Raw genomic sequence first — 20395 nt, forward strand, 5'->3', positions numbered from 1 at the left:
TATAAAATAAATATTCATATTTGTCTTTATTGCTTAGAACTGTAACTCTTAAATAATATGTATTTTAAAATTTAATAATTATACAATTAATTATACATTTTTTCAAGTGTTAAAATTTGTAATTATTTTTTCAAATTATGAATCTCCCCTAAATTATTCTTTTCAAAGTCTCCATATATGTATTCATTTTAAACCTCATATGAATACGAATACAGCTCTTGGATATTTTATTTGAATACTATTCGTCAGAATAAACGAATACTCCAGGTTTGAATTCAATTCTTCCAGAGAAATTGTATTCATTTCCAAAGTATTCGAATTCATTTTGATGTATTCGAATATGTGAATACTCTGGTTGTATTCGAATACTATTCGATTCTGTATTCGATTCTCCCATCACTACTCCTGTTATACCAATGCACTGATTGGATCAGAATCTTATGTTATCGTTGACAAGCGTAAGGTGCATGTTTGGGGGTGGGAATGAGTACAGATTAGTGTACAAGACTGAAGCTGAAAGGGTTTACTTAGAAATATAAGTAGGATCGAAATAAATTTTCAGGTGTTGAATATAATCTACATGTAGTGTATAAGTAGATGTAAAAGAGATCGTAACAAAATGGCGGACATAGGTGATGATTCTGTAAGTGAAGATCAGTGGTTGTATGGCGATTCTAATCCTGATCAGCCTAATGGGAATGTGGAAAATAGTGAAGATAACTCCAAAAGTATTGATCCATTTATTAACCCTGACGGCCCTCAAGGAAATGAGCCTCAGGTAAAGTAGCTAAATTTATAACCTAAAGTTGATGAGTGATATTTGTAAAAGGGATCTACTGATTAATCTTATTTATAGGCTATAACACAATCCTATGACTAGAGTTGGGGCTGCAGTATATTAAGCGACACCCTGACACCTTACAATAGAATCGGGGTAATGTTAACAAATTATCGATTAGAAAGACCTTTACTAGGGATACAAAAACAGTCTAATTATAGTTATTTACAATTAATTATGACTGCAGTATGATAAGTAGCCACCATGACAATGGAGTCATCAACATTTCTGATTATCTAAACTACTGATCAGTAACAACAAAATTACGAACCAAATTTCATAGAGGTATTTCATATTATGGTATAGTTCAGCTAGGCTGCAGTATAACAAGCGACCACAAACACAATCGGATGATGATTATCTAATGATATGAATCATCAATATTTATGACCATACAAAGGACTGAGAGCAAAATGTCTTGACTAAATAACGTAACAGATATTTCAAAGAACAATATGGTTTGGCTAGTTTTCAATATTAGAAATTAATGTATAAATATTAACCCTTTGTGCTCGAAAGGCCAGCATCACTTGCCACACCAAGGTTGCAGACAGCTCGTGTTAGTTTCGCTGTAGTTTCTCCTTGCAACTCATGGCCAGTACAGATGGCTGCGCTACTTTCATCGGCAGTTCGGCGGCCATATTTGTTGTTTGTCTCTGCAGTTTAGAATTAGCCTATTTTTCATTATTTTCCGCATTATTTGCTTAGTAATTTTAAATGTTTAAAGAAGAAATGAAAACTAATTTAAAGTTTATTTTTAATGAATCTAAGTATTATAGGCTAGTGTAATTTAAAATTTACTACTTTACCTAAAATTACTTAGTATAGAAAACAGCTGTTTGATAGGTTTCAGCACTCGCCGTTCAGTATAAAACACAGAAAATATTAGAAAATAACTGCTATGTTAAGTGGCCAGTGGTGCTGGCCTTACGAGCTATGTACGTATTCTATCTTGGCCAGTACAGCTGGACATACGAGCTGAGATAAACATTCCAGCAAAAATTAGTCCACACTTTTAACAAATTATAAATACTGCCTTCGAGTACATAGGGTTAATGTAATTTATAATATATATAGTTACAACAAAACAATAACATTTAGTATACTTTCCTTATTTATTTTCAAGGTTAAACATGACACTTGTGAAACAAAGAAGACACTTACGTCACTGTTCTTGCCGCCATTAGTCAATAACAAAACATATGATTTTAATTTTGAATTTGTTTTCAGATACTTTTTTATTTGGAATAAATTTGTATAATGTCCAATTGAATTTAGTTATAGGCTTTAAAAATGTTAATACATAGAAGCTATATTTATATGTAAAAGAATTGAATTTGTTTTTTAAATTGTATAAAATAAGTAAATTGTATTTAAAGTACTCTTGAGCTGTGTATACTAGTACTATTACTTCTATTGGCCTAGAGTTAATAATTAGAGAAGGTACAACTTTTATACAAAAAAATCATAACAATTTGAAAGGTCAAGGTCTGAAATTAATATTTCATTGGTTGATTTGAAATGGAATATTAAGCATGTCTGACAGTTTGTGACACAAACAGTGAAAGTACATCGCAATTGCAGTTGTGGTCATTATTGGAATTAATTTACACGGTTTAAATTAATTAAAAACTATTTTGTCATACATTGAAAACAGCTAGCTTTAATTAAAATTAAAGCTAGCGGGTATTTTATTAAATAGTTTAGGTTTTTCTACTCGATAACTTTGTTTGCTTGTTCAGCTGTCATGATTGCTGCTTATTATACTGCAGTCTTATTTATTGCCAGCTATTTTTAATATATGTAATAACAATGTAGTAACAGCTTACATGTTTTACAAGCTGTCAGACATGTTTGTCCTTCAAAATAGTAAAACAGATGTTACACTATTTTATATGTTACATTTTATAAATACATATCCTAGATAATTTATTCGTTACTTTGGTATTATCCGGAGGCCACTATTTTTGAAAGAGTTTTTCTCACCAGGGACCTTAAGAAACTGCATTAGAAAGAACAGATTTAATTTGATTTACTGTCAAAATTACGTATCATTAATACAATCGTTATTTGTCATTTTCCTCCTCAAAGGAAGCAATGTTGGTAAGAAGTAGGCCGCTCCATCCCTATCTACTTTTTGTTATTACGCGATGTAAGTAGGTTTAGATTAGGTTATTATAAATTTGTTACTTGTAGTACTAACAACAAGAACATCAATCATATTGGTTGTGTTGCTTGTTGTACCTTTACAAGCGCTCACTTGATCTGTGGTTGAATTTGGGTATTATATCGAGTGATGTTTTCCTATCTTCACCAGAAGTGCAGGGTGGCATCGATCCACCGAAGCCTGCCACGGGCATTTCTGATCGGTTTTCCCAACCTCAAGATTGTCTAACTTTTCTGATGTCATGTTGGACAATCTGGCACGTGATATGAGATCCGAAAAGTACCGATCGGAAGTGCTCGTAGCCAACAGTTCGGGCTTCGGTACATCGCATATATGCAGAATAAAGTAAAACATCCCTCGAGATATTGAATGTCAGATCATGTGAGCGCTTTTAAATGTTAACTATAACTTTTTATATTTGTAATAAGTACCTATGTATAGCCTAATAACAAATGGGAGAAAGGTTAGAGTGGCCTACTTCTTGCCAACATCGCATTTTGAGAGGCAAAAAACAACCAATCGTCATAATGATATGTAATTTTCAAAATAAGTCTGTTCTCTCTAATAATGTAGTATTTTGCTAACGAATGTAATAAAACTGTTAAAAAATAGTGGCCTCTGGATAATATCAAAGTAATTACTATTCATTTATCATCAAATTATGACTTTTTTTAGATGTATAAACAGCTGAACCTTACTGTAATTTGAGACACCTACAATGTAATTAGGTTCGACATCTTGGTTTCTGTAGTTAAGATAATCCTAAATACCAATTTTTGATAATCATGAATATCGATGATTTCATTATGGTGGTGGTGGCTGCTTATTATACTGCAGTTGGAATTGGTGAATTCCCCAAACTCTGGGGATATCCCATTTCCCATGAATCATTTGGTTGAAATTTTGGAACAATAACGAGAATAATTGTTTATTTGGATGACTGGATTTCAAATTATTGGAGTTCAAGTTGTGTTATACATATAAATAACACTGTTTGTTAATTACAGGATCGAAGAATCCATTTTTGTTTTGTTTTTACTTATTCATCAAAATGGTAACAGTTATCGATCAAAATCTTTTAGGTACTCTATTCATGAACTTTTGAGAGAGCTAAACAATTTTACAAAGTATCTTTACTTCCATTTTGGAATCTTCAATGACACGAAAACACAAATTTGCATATATATCCAATACTAAATTGGGAAAACTATCAACTTTGTATCAAAATATAGCCAATCAGGAGTTACAACAAATGTATTAATAATTGTAATAACTTATAATAAGATTAGTAATGGTAAACAAGAATGAAATATTAAAAACTTTGAATAAACTTTATCAGAGAGGAAAAAACTGTGGCCAAAATGATGAAAAAACTTATAAAAACACATTGAATTACACTTAAACACAGTTTTAGACCTGTTGTTCTCCTTGTTTCTGCGTTTTCCTTTTTTCCTATTTATAACCCTCTTAACTCTTCTTGTTATATATACCCCTCCTTAGGTTGTTACCTTCAGTTCCTTCCAGCCCTCTAATATTGATGGACTATTTGGTATACAACCTAAATTTCAAATATGTCATTAATTTTTGTGCAGCTTCTGCTTGTAATTCAGTATTTTTAACTTAATTTGAGGATATTTCTTGTGCGTTTACTTGAATGTTTGTCAGCAGCCTCCAGGAGTCCTGGAACCTCCAGTGTTTCCTCCTCCAACTCGTAATGGAGAGACTGAACAAGGTGATGGAGAAGAGGGGAGCCTTCAGATTGATGAGGGACAAGAACCTCCTGGTACTGGTTAGTAATTCTTTCCTCTTATAATATTACAACCTTTTAAATAATTTATGTATTAACATTTTATGAGTAGTAAATATTGTAAATTGTTATTTCCTTAATAGAAAACGGTGAAATAATTCAGCCAGAGAGTGGAGAGTTTGAAGAGGATGATGACAGTGAAGACGATACAGTAAATGTAGTTATTGGGGACATTCGTACAGCACCTCAATATGGTAGCAGTCTCAACATCAAACGTGGTGGCCTTCTCACGTCCACTGGTCTCCCTCCACAACTTAAGGTAGACATCATTCTGAGAAACTAAGCATTGTCATATATTTAAATATTTTCAAATTAGTTTATTTTAATTTTTTATGAATATAACTTTGTGCTTAATTTCTGTAATAATATGTAAGCATTTTGTGTATGGATTCCAAATATATTGTATTGAGTGTGTTCATAAACATATTGTATTGATTATGATTGTATCAGCAACCAGGCAAGTTCTCAATTGAAGAATTTGAACAAATTGGAACAATCAACGGAATAGCTGCTCATGAATACAACCTCGACAGCTTAGAGGATAAACCATGGCGGAAACCTGGTGCTGATATTACAGGTAACTTAGAGTTGAATTTCTGTATTTAATAAAAAATATTGTGTGTGTTTTGAAAAGATTCCCACTTAATGATTGTCACTGGATATTATTTGATAGTAATTAATAAACACCACTATTTTTTTTTGCAATATTAAAGAAGATTGGTGTACAGTGTAAGATTATTTAAATCGTGTAAAAATCAATTTAACTATCATGTTGATTTATTTGACCACATTATCTTTATAGCTTTATAACGCCAACTAAATTTCTTTAACAGCAAAAACTGAAGTGCATTAAGCTATGCTAAGATAGATTTATTGAACACAAGAACTCTAGTTCAATTCTTGGTAAGTACAGTTAGATTGCTACTGCCCTATTTTAAACTATATTATATCTGAAATAGGCTCATTGCAATTAATCTGGAAAGAACACAAAGTTCCTGCCATATTATAACACTTTTGACAAGTTGCCCTCAGCTTATATTTATATTGTTATTTTTTTCTTGGTCAAAAATGGTCAAAAAATACAAGTAAATTATATGTCAAGTTAAATGCTTAGATATACAAGTTCTGTTGAGTTGTTCTTTCTTTTGAAACTTTTCAGCCTTGAGCGAACTTCAGCCTTATGCACAAGTTATTTTTAGCTTAAAGCCTCCAAAAAGTCTACTTTCATCGCATTATGTACCTAGTCTGGACCGAGTTTCAAATTTTAAAACTGACAACTTTTAGAAACTTTTATAAAGCTAAACTGCTGATTTGTACAAAAATAGTAATAAAAACTTAATAAAATGCTGATTCCAATATCAGATAATATTTCAAACACCAAATAAAGTTACAGTATAGTACAACCTCACTGTGCCACTACCATTTAACTATAGAGTACAAAAATTGTCAACTTAACACACTACAAATACTAACTACCATAAATTATGAATAACACAATAAGCAGAAAAACAAAATTATTACCAAAATATTACACAAACTTCCTCTGTTATATGTCCTCTATTCAGAAATAAGCTTTTAAATACACTATTGTTATGAGCTGGGATCGAAAATTGCGGCTATGATGACACCCTGCCTTTGTCTACTGGCCGGATTATAGAGGGACTATTGTAACTTTAACTTAAAAATTGCATGTTAATGTTAAATTTGTTACTTTATGTTAATTTTAAAATAAAAAACAATAATAATGCCCATCAGAGTGGGCATTGCCATCACTAAATTCTAAATCACCTCCACGCTCGAACTTATCCTCAACATCATTGGAACCCACTTCACCCTAAACAGTGTCAGAGTCACTTAAAATATATCCATCATTATAAATGTATATACATACATAAATTTCAATAATATGTAAAGCTTCACGTTTTACCATTTTACACACTCATCATTTGTTTAAAAATTGAGTCAGCTGTTACTGAGCTGATCATCTGTTTATTTTCTCCTTCCCTAAATGAATTTTTGACAGCCTGCAAAGTAAAACGAAATTAAGACAGAATAGTGCTGATAGCTTGTGAGAAAACAGCCAACTAATTACTGGCAAGGGAAGATTGTCTCGCCAAATTATTCCACGGTTTATATTGCACAATAGTCTTGTTAAAGTAGACCAATGGGTTAATTCAATCCATGATGTAAGCATCTCAAAATCTATAGGTTTGTAAAATTTTACATAAAGATTTTAGATTGAACCGTGTTTCTGGCCATTGCAGACCTGCTCAGTCACGGGACTCAACTTAATTGCTTAATCCTCTCCATCTTGAATCGTCGATACCACGATGTTATATGAGTATCATCCATAGATTTGGCGTCAAAATCTTTGTGTATCACATTATCTTTGAAACAGAATGGCCAGGTTTTTGCATACTATTTGCTCAAGACTTCAGTCATAGTGAAATGTGACTATCGCATATAATAACAAGTGAAACATAGTTGTGACTCACATACTGGGTGGAGGACAGGAAATGCCTGGTGGTGGTCTCAAAAGAGTTCCATCATCTTCATACTCATAACCTAATAATCGGCCAGCAAAGGTAGGTTGAATACTTTTCAGACAAACTTTGTATTATGTAAAGTGTTCATAGGTGAGACGTCTTGTCTGTTCTTGTATCTGAAACCAAGTCTTGTCAAGCTAGTCTCATTTGCATTATTTGGTAATGCCACCAATTTAGTGTAAGTTCTAGTACACTTGCCTTCATGCATAGGCTGTGAGAGTATTCTGATAATTAAAATTAACTCTTTGCATGCCACTAATAATTCCATTAACTTTCCTATAACGCCAAGACAAGTAAAAAAAATATTTGTTTAAAGTTCAAACCTAATTTTTATTATAGGTAACTAAATTATAAAAAGTAAAAAAAAAAGGTCATTTATAAATACTTCCTTGGCAAACACGATAAACACGGAGCATGCACCAAGCATTTTGAAGGCCTTTTGTGAACTAAAAAACTCTCCAAGAGACATAAACTATAATATCAGATATAACTGTATTTGGCGTTTTGGTCAAAGTCTATCATTCTATTCGTATCATTCTATCCGGGTTAATATGTATGACATATATAAATCCTCAGATTAATTTAAAGTGATTACTAACAAAATAAACAATTGTTTTATTTGTTTAAATAACATTTTTATGGGCATTTTTATAAAGTAATGCAGTTATGATTAAAAAGGAAATCACATACAGAAATTGCACAAAATCAACATCCATAATCATTTTAGTTTATAGAATACAATAAAAACCGTAACACTTATAAAGTGTCTGATTCTAACCACAGTGAGACTTTAAGTGATTGCCAATGTGACTTTTAATATATTTTATAAGGTTTTATGAACATGTACAAGACATATATGCTGGGAGTTTAGATGTTGAATGCTAACATCTAATTTTATGGACTGGCGGTTCATGTATGTTTATGTTATTGTAGCAATTTTAAACTCAACAACTAAATCAAATATTTGATATCTTGAAACAGATTATTTCAATTATGGATTCAATGAAGACACATGGAGGGCATACTGTGAACGTCAGAAACGAATGCGTATTCACGAGTCGGGTGTAGGTCTGGGACCTCTGAGCACCAATGTCACCGCACCCATGACAGGGTCTGGTCGTGCTCCAGTAGTCCCCATGGATAAACAGTACATGGTACCCACGGGTCCTCCTCCTAGCCGCCGAGTCACCGGCTGCATCGATGTCATAGGAGGCGAAAGCCTGCCCACACGTAGGACTACCGATTCTCCTCCTAAAGAAAATATTATTCAGGTTTGTTATTCACTGCTGTCAAAAATCTTAAAAATGCTAGTTTAGTGAATTTAATGAAATGTGTTGTACAAACATATGTCTAAGAGGAACAAGTTATATTAAAATGCTATTGAAGTTTTCCTGTTCTAATCATATATCTATAAGTCACTTGTACTGATCAAATGACATGCATAGAGGGTCCTATTGATCTCCATTAAATCCTATTGATATTGATATCTGTAAAATCTAAAAATAAAAAATTATTATTATTAATGTAAAGTACAGTTAGTATTCTGTTTGCAATTTTTTTTAATTAGTTAAGGCCTCTTAAAATACCTTCCCTGAAAATAGGAAGAACAAAAAATGATCATTTCGTATGGAATTGTATTTAAAGTAAATAATTGATCCATCTGGAATTCATGCCCAAGGAAAAGTTGAGAGATAAGGATATGAATTTTTTACTATATGTGTATTAAAGATTAATGAAGTATATAACATTATTAGCAAAATAATTTAATTTCTTAAATTAACATACTATTTAAAATAAGTCTTTCTTTAATCTTATGTGGTTGAAACATTTTATTTCCTCAATTCATATTCACCAGTTTGAATGCTTTTAACGACCGTGGAGTGATCAAAATAACTTTTTCAGTCATCAAGATGATATCTTAACCATTATAGGACCAGACGGCAATTTACTGACTGACGCTCTGATTTTTATTTCTTTACATTCAATTGAAATTCAAAAGTAAGTTAAACCTTTTATGTGATTTTATTCTAGTAAACACAAGAAGTGGAATTATTTGACACAATGTTTAATGCCTTTGATTTCTCAAATGTTGCTGTAGAAAATCTAATTTGCTGTTAGGTGTATTGCTATATATAACATGTTATATTTGTTTTCAGACTAAAGGCATGACCACACAGTCGGCGACACAATGTGAAACTACAGAGCTATATCATATATTTGTAAATAAATGTATTAATAATTATTTAAAAAACAAAAGCAAGATTTACTATTTATGTCTTAAATAAAGACTACTAGTTTTGAACAAAATAGTTGTCAGTTTGCCTAACATAGTTTCTAAGAAATTTTGATTTAATAACATATTTCTATAATAAACTTTTAGTGATTCAGATTTTGAAAGAGCATTTAATTCTGAACATTTTGTTACTATAAATGTTTACAAATAAAGTAGAATCATAAATTTATTTAAAATTTCAAAAACAAAACAAGTTCACCGGTGTTCAGTTTAAAGTATAATAGAAAATAATGGCGTAAATCTTTTAGCATTTGTTTTATATTATATCGTATAAAGATTAAAGGGTTCTAAATTTGGGGTTGAAAAATAACAATAAAAAATGTATTGCTCCACTTAAATAACATTTAGTAATTCTATACACCAATCAACTACTGTACATAATTAATTAATTATTTATTTATTTGCAAAATAAATTATTTTACCTTGAAATACTATATATTACACTTATTGTTCGCTAACACACTTTTTGATTTTTAGGTTATGACGGCAGATAGAAGAGAGTACAGTCGCAAGGGTTTCCCAGATATGATGGTTCCTCCACCGGGAGGAGTAACTGTTCCTCCTCCAGGTTTTCAACCTGGAATGCCTCCTCCACACTTGGGTAGCGCACCACCTGGGTAAGTGAATTCTAAGATAAACAAAAGAGATTACTTCTGCTTCTGCTATCTCAAAAAATCAATTAACACTAACTTACTATGGGTTTAAAGCCATATTGAGTGTACTTCTTGTTGTTTCTTAGTGTTGCTTGTTTGTAATGTCTAAGTTAATTCAAAATCTCACCATACTAGATCTGTTATTTGTTTTCTGGAAAAACAAAATATTTATCATTTCATGTGGAATTGTCATGTAAAGCAATAAGTGAAGCCATCTTGATACTATCACAGGGTGACCGGGAAAACCGGAAATAAGTCAGAAATTTAACGGACCGGCAAAAAACCGGGAATAAGTCAGGAATTTTTCTGAGAACCGGGAAAATTTCAAAAATAATTTTTTAGTCGCTAAGAACTTGTAAAATCAAGACATAATTTGACAGCTTCTTGAATCAAGAACTGATTAATCACGAAACATTGTATTTTAGCGACTTGGCTTGTGAGATTGTGAATGAAAATCAACATATTATGTTCGTGAGCTACATCTGACGCCGGTTGATGTAAGGTTACCTCCTCTAGTGTAGTTAGTTTATCTTGGTTAGTTCTACTCCTGTGCCATGGCAAGCCTCCGCCCACCTCAAAAAAACTTAACTATACAAATTTAAAACATTTAATGTCTAGAATTTGCTGCGGATAAGCACCATCGTGGGGTACTGCCCTTCTGCTCACGTTTGTCATGGCTAGTGTCGGGTGTTCCCCATGTGTACAACACAAACATTAAATTTTAAGTCTCCGCCCAATCTAGCACTCATCGCTAACCGCTCGTATCGCGGCCGAGGCCTCAGTTGGTCTATGAATGATTGCTCCTCACACACATTCCGATTGTCATCAAATTACATAGGTTAAAACAAATTAAGTGATGCCAAGTTTTGATATCACAGTCACATCCGAATCTCGACTGAACTGCGTTAACACTGCCAAAAAATGGCGCAAGTTTTGTATCCAACTAAATATCACTAGTCTAAACGGACGCAAGAGCTTTCGCAAAATCATTGTCTCGTACCGAAAGTTCATCCACCACTAGACCTCTGACCCGCAATACTTGGCTGCAGTCTGCCCGATGGTAGTGCTGTGTTGGTATTTGTTTGTTATCTTTATTTCCGAATTGGATACATGTATTTTCTAAACATCACAGAAAGGAAAGTTATTAGGTATACACAATATTATGTCAACACATTGAAAGACAAAGAGATAAAAACTATGGAGCTTAAAATAGGTGAGCATTTCTTGCAGATACTGCTAGTGACGATAAAACGTCATCATTGCACTTAGCGTAAGGATTAAATATAGTACTACAGTTGTCTATTTGGTTTGAAAATAGACTAGATAATCGGAAATTTTCGACCGGGAAAAAACCAGGAATTTGAAATGAAGAGATTTTGAGTGGCCACCCTGTATCAGGACCAAGTTAAAACAGTTTAAGATAAGGATATTAATTTCTTACAGTATGTGTATTAAAGATACCTAAAATCTTCAATGCACATCCAAACAGATTCTCTAAACGAGGACTGTTAAACCAGTAGAAATTCATAAATAGATGTATGTATATGAATTGTGTAGTTAAATATAAGGAGATGGGCAAGGCAGTTCAATGATGGACTTGAAAATGTGCACGATTGATGACAAAGTGGGGTTTGGATAGTAATAATCTTGTTGGTGCAGTTGAAAACCGTAAGTTTGCAATTTCTACTCTCTGGATGGAATTTCCACTGATTTAAAAATTTATCTTTAATGAAATTGTTAAAAAAATTTTGTTTGTAAACTTTGCATTCAGGGTACCAAAACTTCTTATTGAGGTACTAAAAACTCCCACCTGGTGTTTTTGTTACTTTTTTTGGTTTGCAGGGGCAGGAGGAGATTTCTGGTGGGGAGGGTAACACTGCAATTCTTGAGACTTGCACATAAGCTTCCGTGTTATTTATTATCTGTGCATATGAAAGTTGAATGATGGCTTTAATTAGAACATTTGGAGTAGTGGCTAGGCATACGCTGCAGGCAATGTGTTAAAATAGTAGTTTCAAAACTGTCAGAAAACTTTTTGAAGTCATTAAATTTCCATGTTTTGTTTATCATACATACATAACCTGTAACAAATATAATACGAGATAAAAGATTCAGTTTTTATTTGTTCGTACAATAACCCCAGGAATCTCAATCATATTTAACTTGAAGCAAATTAAATTTGCAAGCTACTAAAAAAAGAAAAAACATTCTTACCCAGTGTTTAATTTAGTTAGTATGATTTTCCATTGTGAACTGATTAAAGATTTTTAACAAATACTACCATACAGAAACTGGTTTATTTATTTTGCTTATGAGAGTTATGTGTTTTTATAAACAAATTTATATTTTAAAAGAGGAATTCATAATTTTGGAAGAAAAATGAATAAAAAATCATGAAAAATCTTCATTCATTAACCCTAGAGCTGGCAATGGTTGTTCCTGAAATGCCACAGTATTTTAGATTGACATGTAATGGGTTTTTAGACAAGTATTTATACCAATTAACTTACTCCAAATGTAACATATTATACATGATTTTTTCAGAAAAGACTACAGAATCTAAATATGCTTAAAGAAATTAGATAAATTAGAAAAAAACCACAAAAATTTTGTTTTACTTAAAAAAGTTTTTTTAAACTTTTTTACCAAAATATTCCGATGCCACGCAAAGTTCCTGTGTATCAAGTAAGAAATCATATATATACATTTTGCTCCAAATGTTATGCTTATTTCTGAAATATATAGTTTGTTGCACTTTAAATGCATAAAATTATACTTATAGTAGTTTATAAAAAAATCCGTACCCGTTTTATTCTACGAGGCACGTCCAGAAAGTAAGTGTACTGGTACTCTCACAGCTGTAGGGAATACTTTTTAGACATATTGGCAAGATTGCCACGTAGCTTGTCCCCTTCAAAACGAGACCAATTTGAGATTAGTGTGTTGAAATTCTTGACGCAGTACCATCTCTCGTGAAAAATGTTGATCGTATCTCCCGCCACGTGCGAAATTCGCGCCGTCATTCGCTACCTCGTTGTGAAGGGAAAAGCTCTGGTTGAAATTTATAATGAGGTGAAAACTGTTTAGACTGCCTCTTAGTTTCACAGTGTAGTGGGTAACCAAAGTTTCGTCTCCAGTAACAATAGAGTAGGGAAAATCATCGTCTTCAAGTTCGTAGCTTTCCTAAAACTCTTTGTAGCTCTGCACTCGATTCAACTTGTGCTGTTCCGTGAGCTGTTTTGGGACCCATCTCGCAGACAATTTCCTATATCCGAGAGTTTCTGTGATTGTTTCGTGTATCAGGGATCTGGAGATTTGCGGAAACATCGCAGAAAGTTCATCTAACGTCAATGCGATCGTCACGGACCGCAATCTTGTTTTTTTCACAAGTTCGTCAGTCACAATTGAAGGTCTTCCACTCATCTGATCGTCATGATTCAGAATCTAAATAAATAGTTTAATAATGAAATATAAAACAAAACAAACATTACCTATACAAAGTATGCGGCAACGACTGATCAAATACGATGAAACAAACGTTGTGTAACAAGCACTACACTTGACGTCAGCTGTCAATCGATAGACTAGTGCGGGGCGGGATAACATTTTGCAATGTACAAAGAGAATGCAACATAAAAGCAAAGACCAACAAAACCGGTATCAATATGTAGATTGATTCTTCTCCTTTACATTGGTGTGAGATAAAACGTGATTGGTTAATAATTACACGTTCACGAGTCATGAAAACAAAACAGTGCAAATGGACCGCATATGCGGCGATTGCCAGTTCTAAGGTCAAGATGTGAAGTGGTTATCACTTATTAATATATATATATATATATATATATATATATATATATATAAATGTAAATATATAAATGTGTATTTATGCAATTTATAATGTTGTAAATTTGTCACTGATGCAATGTGGAATGAAAGTTAGATATTAACTTTGTATTAGCAAGGTCCCCATCCGACCATGAAAAATATGAGTAAGCAGTGAATTTCGTTCACTGTGAAAATACGTTAAATAAGCCATAAATTTGATGTACAAACCATGAAAATCTTTACATCTTGCAATTATATGAACCAGCATGTGTTGTCGCTGTGACTATTTTGTAAAGTCTGGTTCACAAGTGAGCAAGCCTAATCATGACAACATGCGATGATCGGTCTTGGCACGATTTACCTGTGTACCAGATTAAATGGAGCGGTATATTCAAGTGAGCGCAAGCTGGCTGCCCACAGTGTGCAGCAGTGACAATTGTAAACAACCGCCACCACTACTAGATCGCTGCCGACGGCAGTGTGTCGCAGTCCTGGCGACATAGTAATGTTTGGGAGGGCAGTGAACGGTTCACATTGGCTACCAGTTCTCACAGTCGATCACTGAACCTCATGGACATGCCATTCTTTTTCGAAATATGAATCAAATATGAATCTTAGTGAATTTGGTTGGAGAGGAGTCCATAAATGCTCAATAACACATAAACATTAGCCTAATTTGTGTACACTAAGATGCAAATATTTTATAATTTTTTTATTTACAATATTTCATATGTTATCTGTGGACTAACTACTAAATCTACTAACTACTGAAATTGATTTATTGTTATTTGTTTGTTTTTGTCACTTATAATCATATAGATTACTGAATCATTGGCTGAACTGACTTAGATTGTTAACCAAAATGAGCCGGATCATTAGTCTGTCCAGAGAGATCATGGATATCTTATATATTGGAAAAGAAAATAAAAACAATTCTTACTTTCTGGATAACTTTGTGTAGTCACTTGCACCATTAGCGTAATTATGACTACTTTCAATTATAAATACATAGTATCAAATTCCTACTTTTCATTCTCTTTGAAGGGTTTTAAGCTTCAGAATTGTATTGAATTTGAAAAACAAGTAATATTTATTTAATTTTTTTTGTTCAAGGAAAGTGATATGCCATAATTTGTATTTACATTAGTAGTACTAATATACAATATTTTGGTGTGGAAATAATCATGTGAAGGAATATTATTTATTTCAATTGTATTCTATGATTATTTTTATTATCATTAATTTAGATTTGCTGGAACTTATGGGACTGACTTCTATTCTGCAGAAGTGGATCCATATTATGCTTATGAGCCAACTCAAGATTCTCAGTGGAGTAGCTCACAGGTATCTTAAGTAATCAATTGTAACTTATATCATTATTTAGGTTATTTTTAGAAATTTGGAAATGGCATACAAGGATTTTCTTAGATCATATGTTATATAATCTTATTTGCATATACTTAAGTTAAGTGAGCACTTGGTCTAAATAAAATGGATATTTTAGTGCACTCTATCCTGGCAGCTGCTGGAGATTGCTGTAATAATGTACTTCTAGACATTGATTTATTTTTATCTTGATGATTAATGTTTTTAATGCTCAGATAACTTTTTAACATTTATAAATAAATTAAATCACTTAAAACTTTTGATGAAAATTATAAATTCCATTAAATTGTGGTAGAACCATTTGAATGTTACTCTTACAATGTTTGAACAAACATTGTCTACATTGCACTCAATATTTAGAAAATTACATTACAGGCAAATGATAAAGTATGAGATTTTACAGAAATATATACATACAATATATATATATATATATATATATATATATATATATATATATATATATATATACAATGCTTTATAACTAAAACATTTAAACATTAAATGCAAACCAAAGAAAGAGGACACTGTCTTTTAATTATTTGTTGATTTTAGAAATTTATTAAGAGTTTAAAATGTTTAAGTTGAATAAACTGCCTCTCCATTCAGGAAATGTTAGATATGTGATATCTAAAAAATGTTGTTTCAAGGTTCCAGATAAAATATCAGTAAAACAGGAGCCAATGGATGGGGAATCTTCCAAAGATGATGAAAGGCCTCGGGATAGAGATCGAGACAGAGATCGTGACCGGGATAGAGACAGGGACAGGGACAGGCATCGTGACAGAGAAAGGTAACTAATAGAAACAATTATTTTAGTAGGTTATTAACTCTTTCAGGAGTAATGATGAGTATGTCACCCACTGCACTACACTCAGGAGCAAGGTCAATATGCATAAAATTATACTCAGTAGTAAAATATTTATCAGTAATATTTTGACTGAAACAGTTTTTTAAGTTACAAAAACAACACTTCTGTAATATAATATGATATTATTACAATTATTGTTATGAGAAGGAAATAAAACTGTTCTAAGCACCAGGAATTACTCTGTTACAGAGAAAATTTATTGTAATATTTTAGACTTCTGCCAAAACAATCACATTTGTTTAGCACTGCTCTGGTGTATGTTTTACTGTCTTCAGTCACAATCGAGGAACAGGAATGTTTCTGTGCTAACAAGTACAAGTGGTTGACAGCAGTTGCAATCAGTTGTGGTGACATGCTCCTCTCTCACCTTCCAAAGATAACCATTCCACTCCATAATTGCTACAACTTTTCAATAAAGAACCTTTTTATCGCTCAATACGAGTACAATTAATGCTGATTTAAATTATTTATAAAATAATTTTCACTCTTTCAGGCCAGGCAAATATGTAATGTACTAGTATGTCACTACTCCCCCCTGTATTTGAGTTAAAATACATTTTAAAATGTGTAAATCCATTTATGTTATTCGTCTTATACAGTAATATAATAACACAAGTTGCTGTATTTTTAGTATTATGATAAATTACCACAAAGCTAATGCTGATTTTTGTATTCTACAAGATTGTTAAAGATTGGTATATTTATGACAAAAGGCATCACACTTAAGTTATAAACAGTGGGAAACATGTAGAAAGTTAGCTCTGTAGAGTGGTAAGTATTTTTAACTCGATCAGTAAGATTGGCCATCACATGTAATACAAAAACAACAATTTGATAGGGAAATGGAAAATACCATTGGCAACTTTATTGTCCTCGAAGGATTCATCACTATTTGTTCTATCCAAGTTCAAAAGGACAACAACACAAAGAATTATGTAAATGTGGATTGTTACCTGGTTTACGTTAGAGTTACAACTAGTAATATGAATTCATCATTTGTTACATAGGGACATAAAACTATCCTTGCCTCTAAAATTAATTTTGAGATCGCTAAGATTTAAAATCATCTTTGGTCCTAGCTGCTGAGATTGAAAATGCCATATTAATCAAGATTGTAAATAAAACGAGACCTTTAATCCATGTAAGGAATTTACCATACAAAAGCTAGCAAATTCTTATGAACTAAGCAAATCAAACATTATGTTTACAAATTCGATTTTAATCGGGTTAGAATAACTACCTAATGATTAATCAAATAGATTCAAAGAATCAAAAATCTCTATTTTGTAATTTTGTACAGGGCAATAATATAAAATTGAGGGGTCCATGATTTTGCAATCCAAAGACACCTTTATTAAAAATGTAATTTCCACTGCTAAACATAACACTGTTATTTGATTATTTATTAAATAATCAAATAATGTCCCCTTAAAATTGAAAAATGTTCAGAACCAATACCAGACCTAAACTTCATTTATTTAATTTTGAAATACGTATGGTTCTGGAAACGGAGAAGTTGGGCCTTTTGACTGAAATCTAGTTTTAAATACCTAGTCGAAGATCAGAAATGCAATTAATAATAAAAATGTCCATTTATAATCCTAAAATACCTAGGCTCTTATAGAACAAAAAGTATAAAATTGAGGGACACGAGGTGTTTAAAAGGCAAGGAGTAGTGCTTATTTTAATTAAGCATTTACTGTACGAGGTTGGTTTTAAGTCACCGTCTAGCCCCACGTTGTTGTAGTCATTTGAATATGATTGGTGTTGTCGTGATGGGTGTATGCTGTCGTGATTTTCCACATTGAATAAGATCAGTAATGAGGCCTCCACATTGGTATATTCACTTGTGTATGTGGAATAATGTTGTCTCATGTTGTTTGCACCATCTGTATGTGATCAGTTATGTTCCATTATTTGTATAAGTTTGGTGATGTAAACAAATATGTTGTCGTCTCAGTGGTTAGTTGGTGTAGGTTCATAAATATGAAATGAGAATATGTTTTTGAGGCTAGCTTTACTTTGTTAGTCAATTTTATGTCGAAATGTCTACATGTAATTTGTAGATATTGTAGCCTAAATTTGACTAAATTTAGATCACCTCACTGTTTTGGTAAATTTATAACTTTTTAAAATGTCACAGTTATTGATATTGATTTTGCATTGCCTCTTGATAGATGTGTTGAATATTTTAAAAAATCTCAAAATGTGGATGAGTTTGATTATTCGTCTAATATATTCACCATATATATATATATATATATATATATATATATTTCCAGTATATTAAAACTTATTCACTTATAAATAAAAATGTTATTTAAATGAAATTAATTTCACAGGGAAATTTGTACATTACACTGTCCTTCAAATTCAACTCGTAATATCCCATGAAAAAATAATTTTGAAATGAATTTGACTATCTATACTTGCTTGTAATGAGAGATATCTCTATAGAAAAGCAAATGAAGGAAAGATGGCAAAGATGGACCAGAGCCGGAGACAACAGAAGTAGATTAGTGATTTGTGAATAACTAGCAATACCTGCAACTTAAAAATTAGTCATATGGGATATTAATTCATTGTTTGCAGTACTTAATACTCAATACAACAAAATAAATAATTTAAACTGCATCCCCTTTACAGATTTCCATATAACAAGTCTCATTTAAGATTCATTCTGCGTATCTAACAGACAAAAATTAGGTTATTTACAGATTCCATCAAAGCATAGTCTGAAGCAAAAAACAAATAGCTTAAATTTCAATTGTATTCTAATGATAATTGCTGCACCTAGAAAACTATAGGAAAGAGGTTCTCAGACATTTTAGACCAGTGACGTACATAGAAAATTATTTTGAAGGACTCGCACATTGGTTGATTTAGGAAGTTTAAAATGCCCTTCAAAAATAGGGACTCTGGAATCTTCCTCCGGGAAATGTTGATCTTTAGTTCTCAAAAATGTGTACTAGCTTAAAACAAACTACTTGATGAAATTTTAATGTTTGTCTTTGAGGCATTGAGCCCACCCCTCCTCCTGTTTTATACGCTCATGTTTTAGATATTAGGTTTCCCTTAATGTACCGATTATGGTGAAACCTAATCGGTGGTGATTATTAAGAATGTTTATTGAGTAGTAATACTCTTAGGATTAGTAATTACAAAGTATAATTACTAATTCCGTAGAAGTACATTTTATTTCGAGTAATTCATGTAAACATATATAAATTTGTAAGCTTAATAAAGTGTGATTTAACAAAATATATTATTTTCTGTTTGCGATTTGAGACACCCTCGCACTTTGGGAACCTCCAAAACAAGGTGTTGGTTTATATTGTTCACAGTACTAATAATAATCAATAATACAATAAAACAACATTCAACTCATTCATACTTTGAATCATGTGCTCTTTCCAAATGTTTGTGTATCACTAAGAGTTACCATACCACAGGTTTACTCTAAAATATTAAACTACTCCATTCCCTTGTTTTATAATTAATTATCTGCATTATTTGTTCAGACATAGACATCGCTCTCGAAGTCGATCTACTGAGCGAAGATCAAGGAAGCACAAGAGTAGGAGTCGCAGTCCAGGCCATAGAAGCCATAAGAAGAAGAAGTCCAAGAAATCTGATCGCCAAAAAGAAGAAAATAGTGAATAACTTGTACTTTTAAATACTGATCTTTGCTCTGTTATGGACTCTTGTCATTGATCAAGCTCATTGATAGGTTGATTGTGATGATCATTACATAGCTTATACATACTTTAGGAGTGTAAATTATTGTAAGTTAGAGAGAGTAAACAAAGTTTTACTATGAATAATACACTAATTTTTTTATATCCAACCACCCTTCAAATAAATTTAACTTACATTATACTCATTGAATCACAAAACAACCTTATTTTAGTAAGTCAGTTTTCTGTTATCATGGTAAACCACATTAAATTTTGGTATTAAATAAAATACAAACCATTACTTTAAGTCACCTTTTACAACCTAGCCA

The 20395-nt window shown here is 32.0% G+C and overlaps 1 protein-coding gene across 2 annotated transcripts; it reads left to right on the top strand.

The window, feature by feature from the left end:
- The first annotated feature begins 394 nt into the window (after positions 1–394).
- On the top strand, positions 395–20210 carry LOC124359645 (pre-mRNA 3'-end-processing factor FIP1). 2 transcript variants are annotated; one of them, XM_046812554.1, is made up of 9 exons: positions 395–778; positions 4671–4794; positions 4896–5071; positions 5263–5389; positions 8340–8629; positions 10129–10268; positions 15380–15476; positions 16169–16311; positions 19911–20210. In XM_046812554.1, the coding sequence occupies exons 1-9, from the start codon at positions 620–622 to the stop codon at positions 20050–20052; spliced, it is 1398 nt and encodes a 465-aa protein (XP_046668510.1). In that variant the 5' UTR covers positions 395–619; the 3' UTR covers positions 20053–20210. The 2 variants fall into 2 exon arrangements, with proteins under 2 accessions (XP_046668510.1, XP_046668511.1); XM_046812555.1 differs by having other exon boundaries at positions 396–778; positions 4674–4794.
- Positions 20211–20395: the final 185 nt, after the last annotated feature.

Source organism: Homalodisca vitripennis, chromosome 4 (assembly GCF_021130785.1).
Source record: "Homalodisca vitripennis isolate AUS2020 chromosome 4, UT_GWSS_2.1, whole genome shotgun sequence".
NCBI classification, from domain to species: domain Eukaryota; kingdom Metazoa; phylum Arthropoda; class Insecta; order Hemiptera; family Cicadellidae; genus Homalodisca; species Homalodisca vitripennis.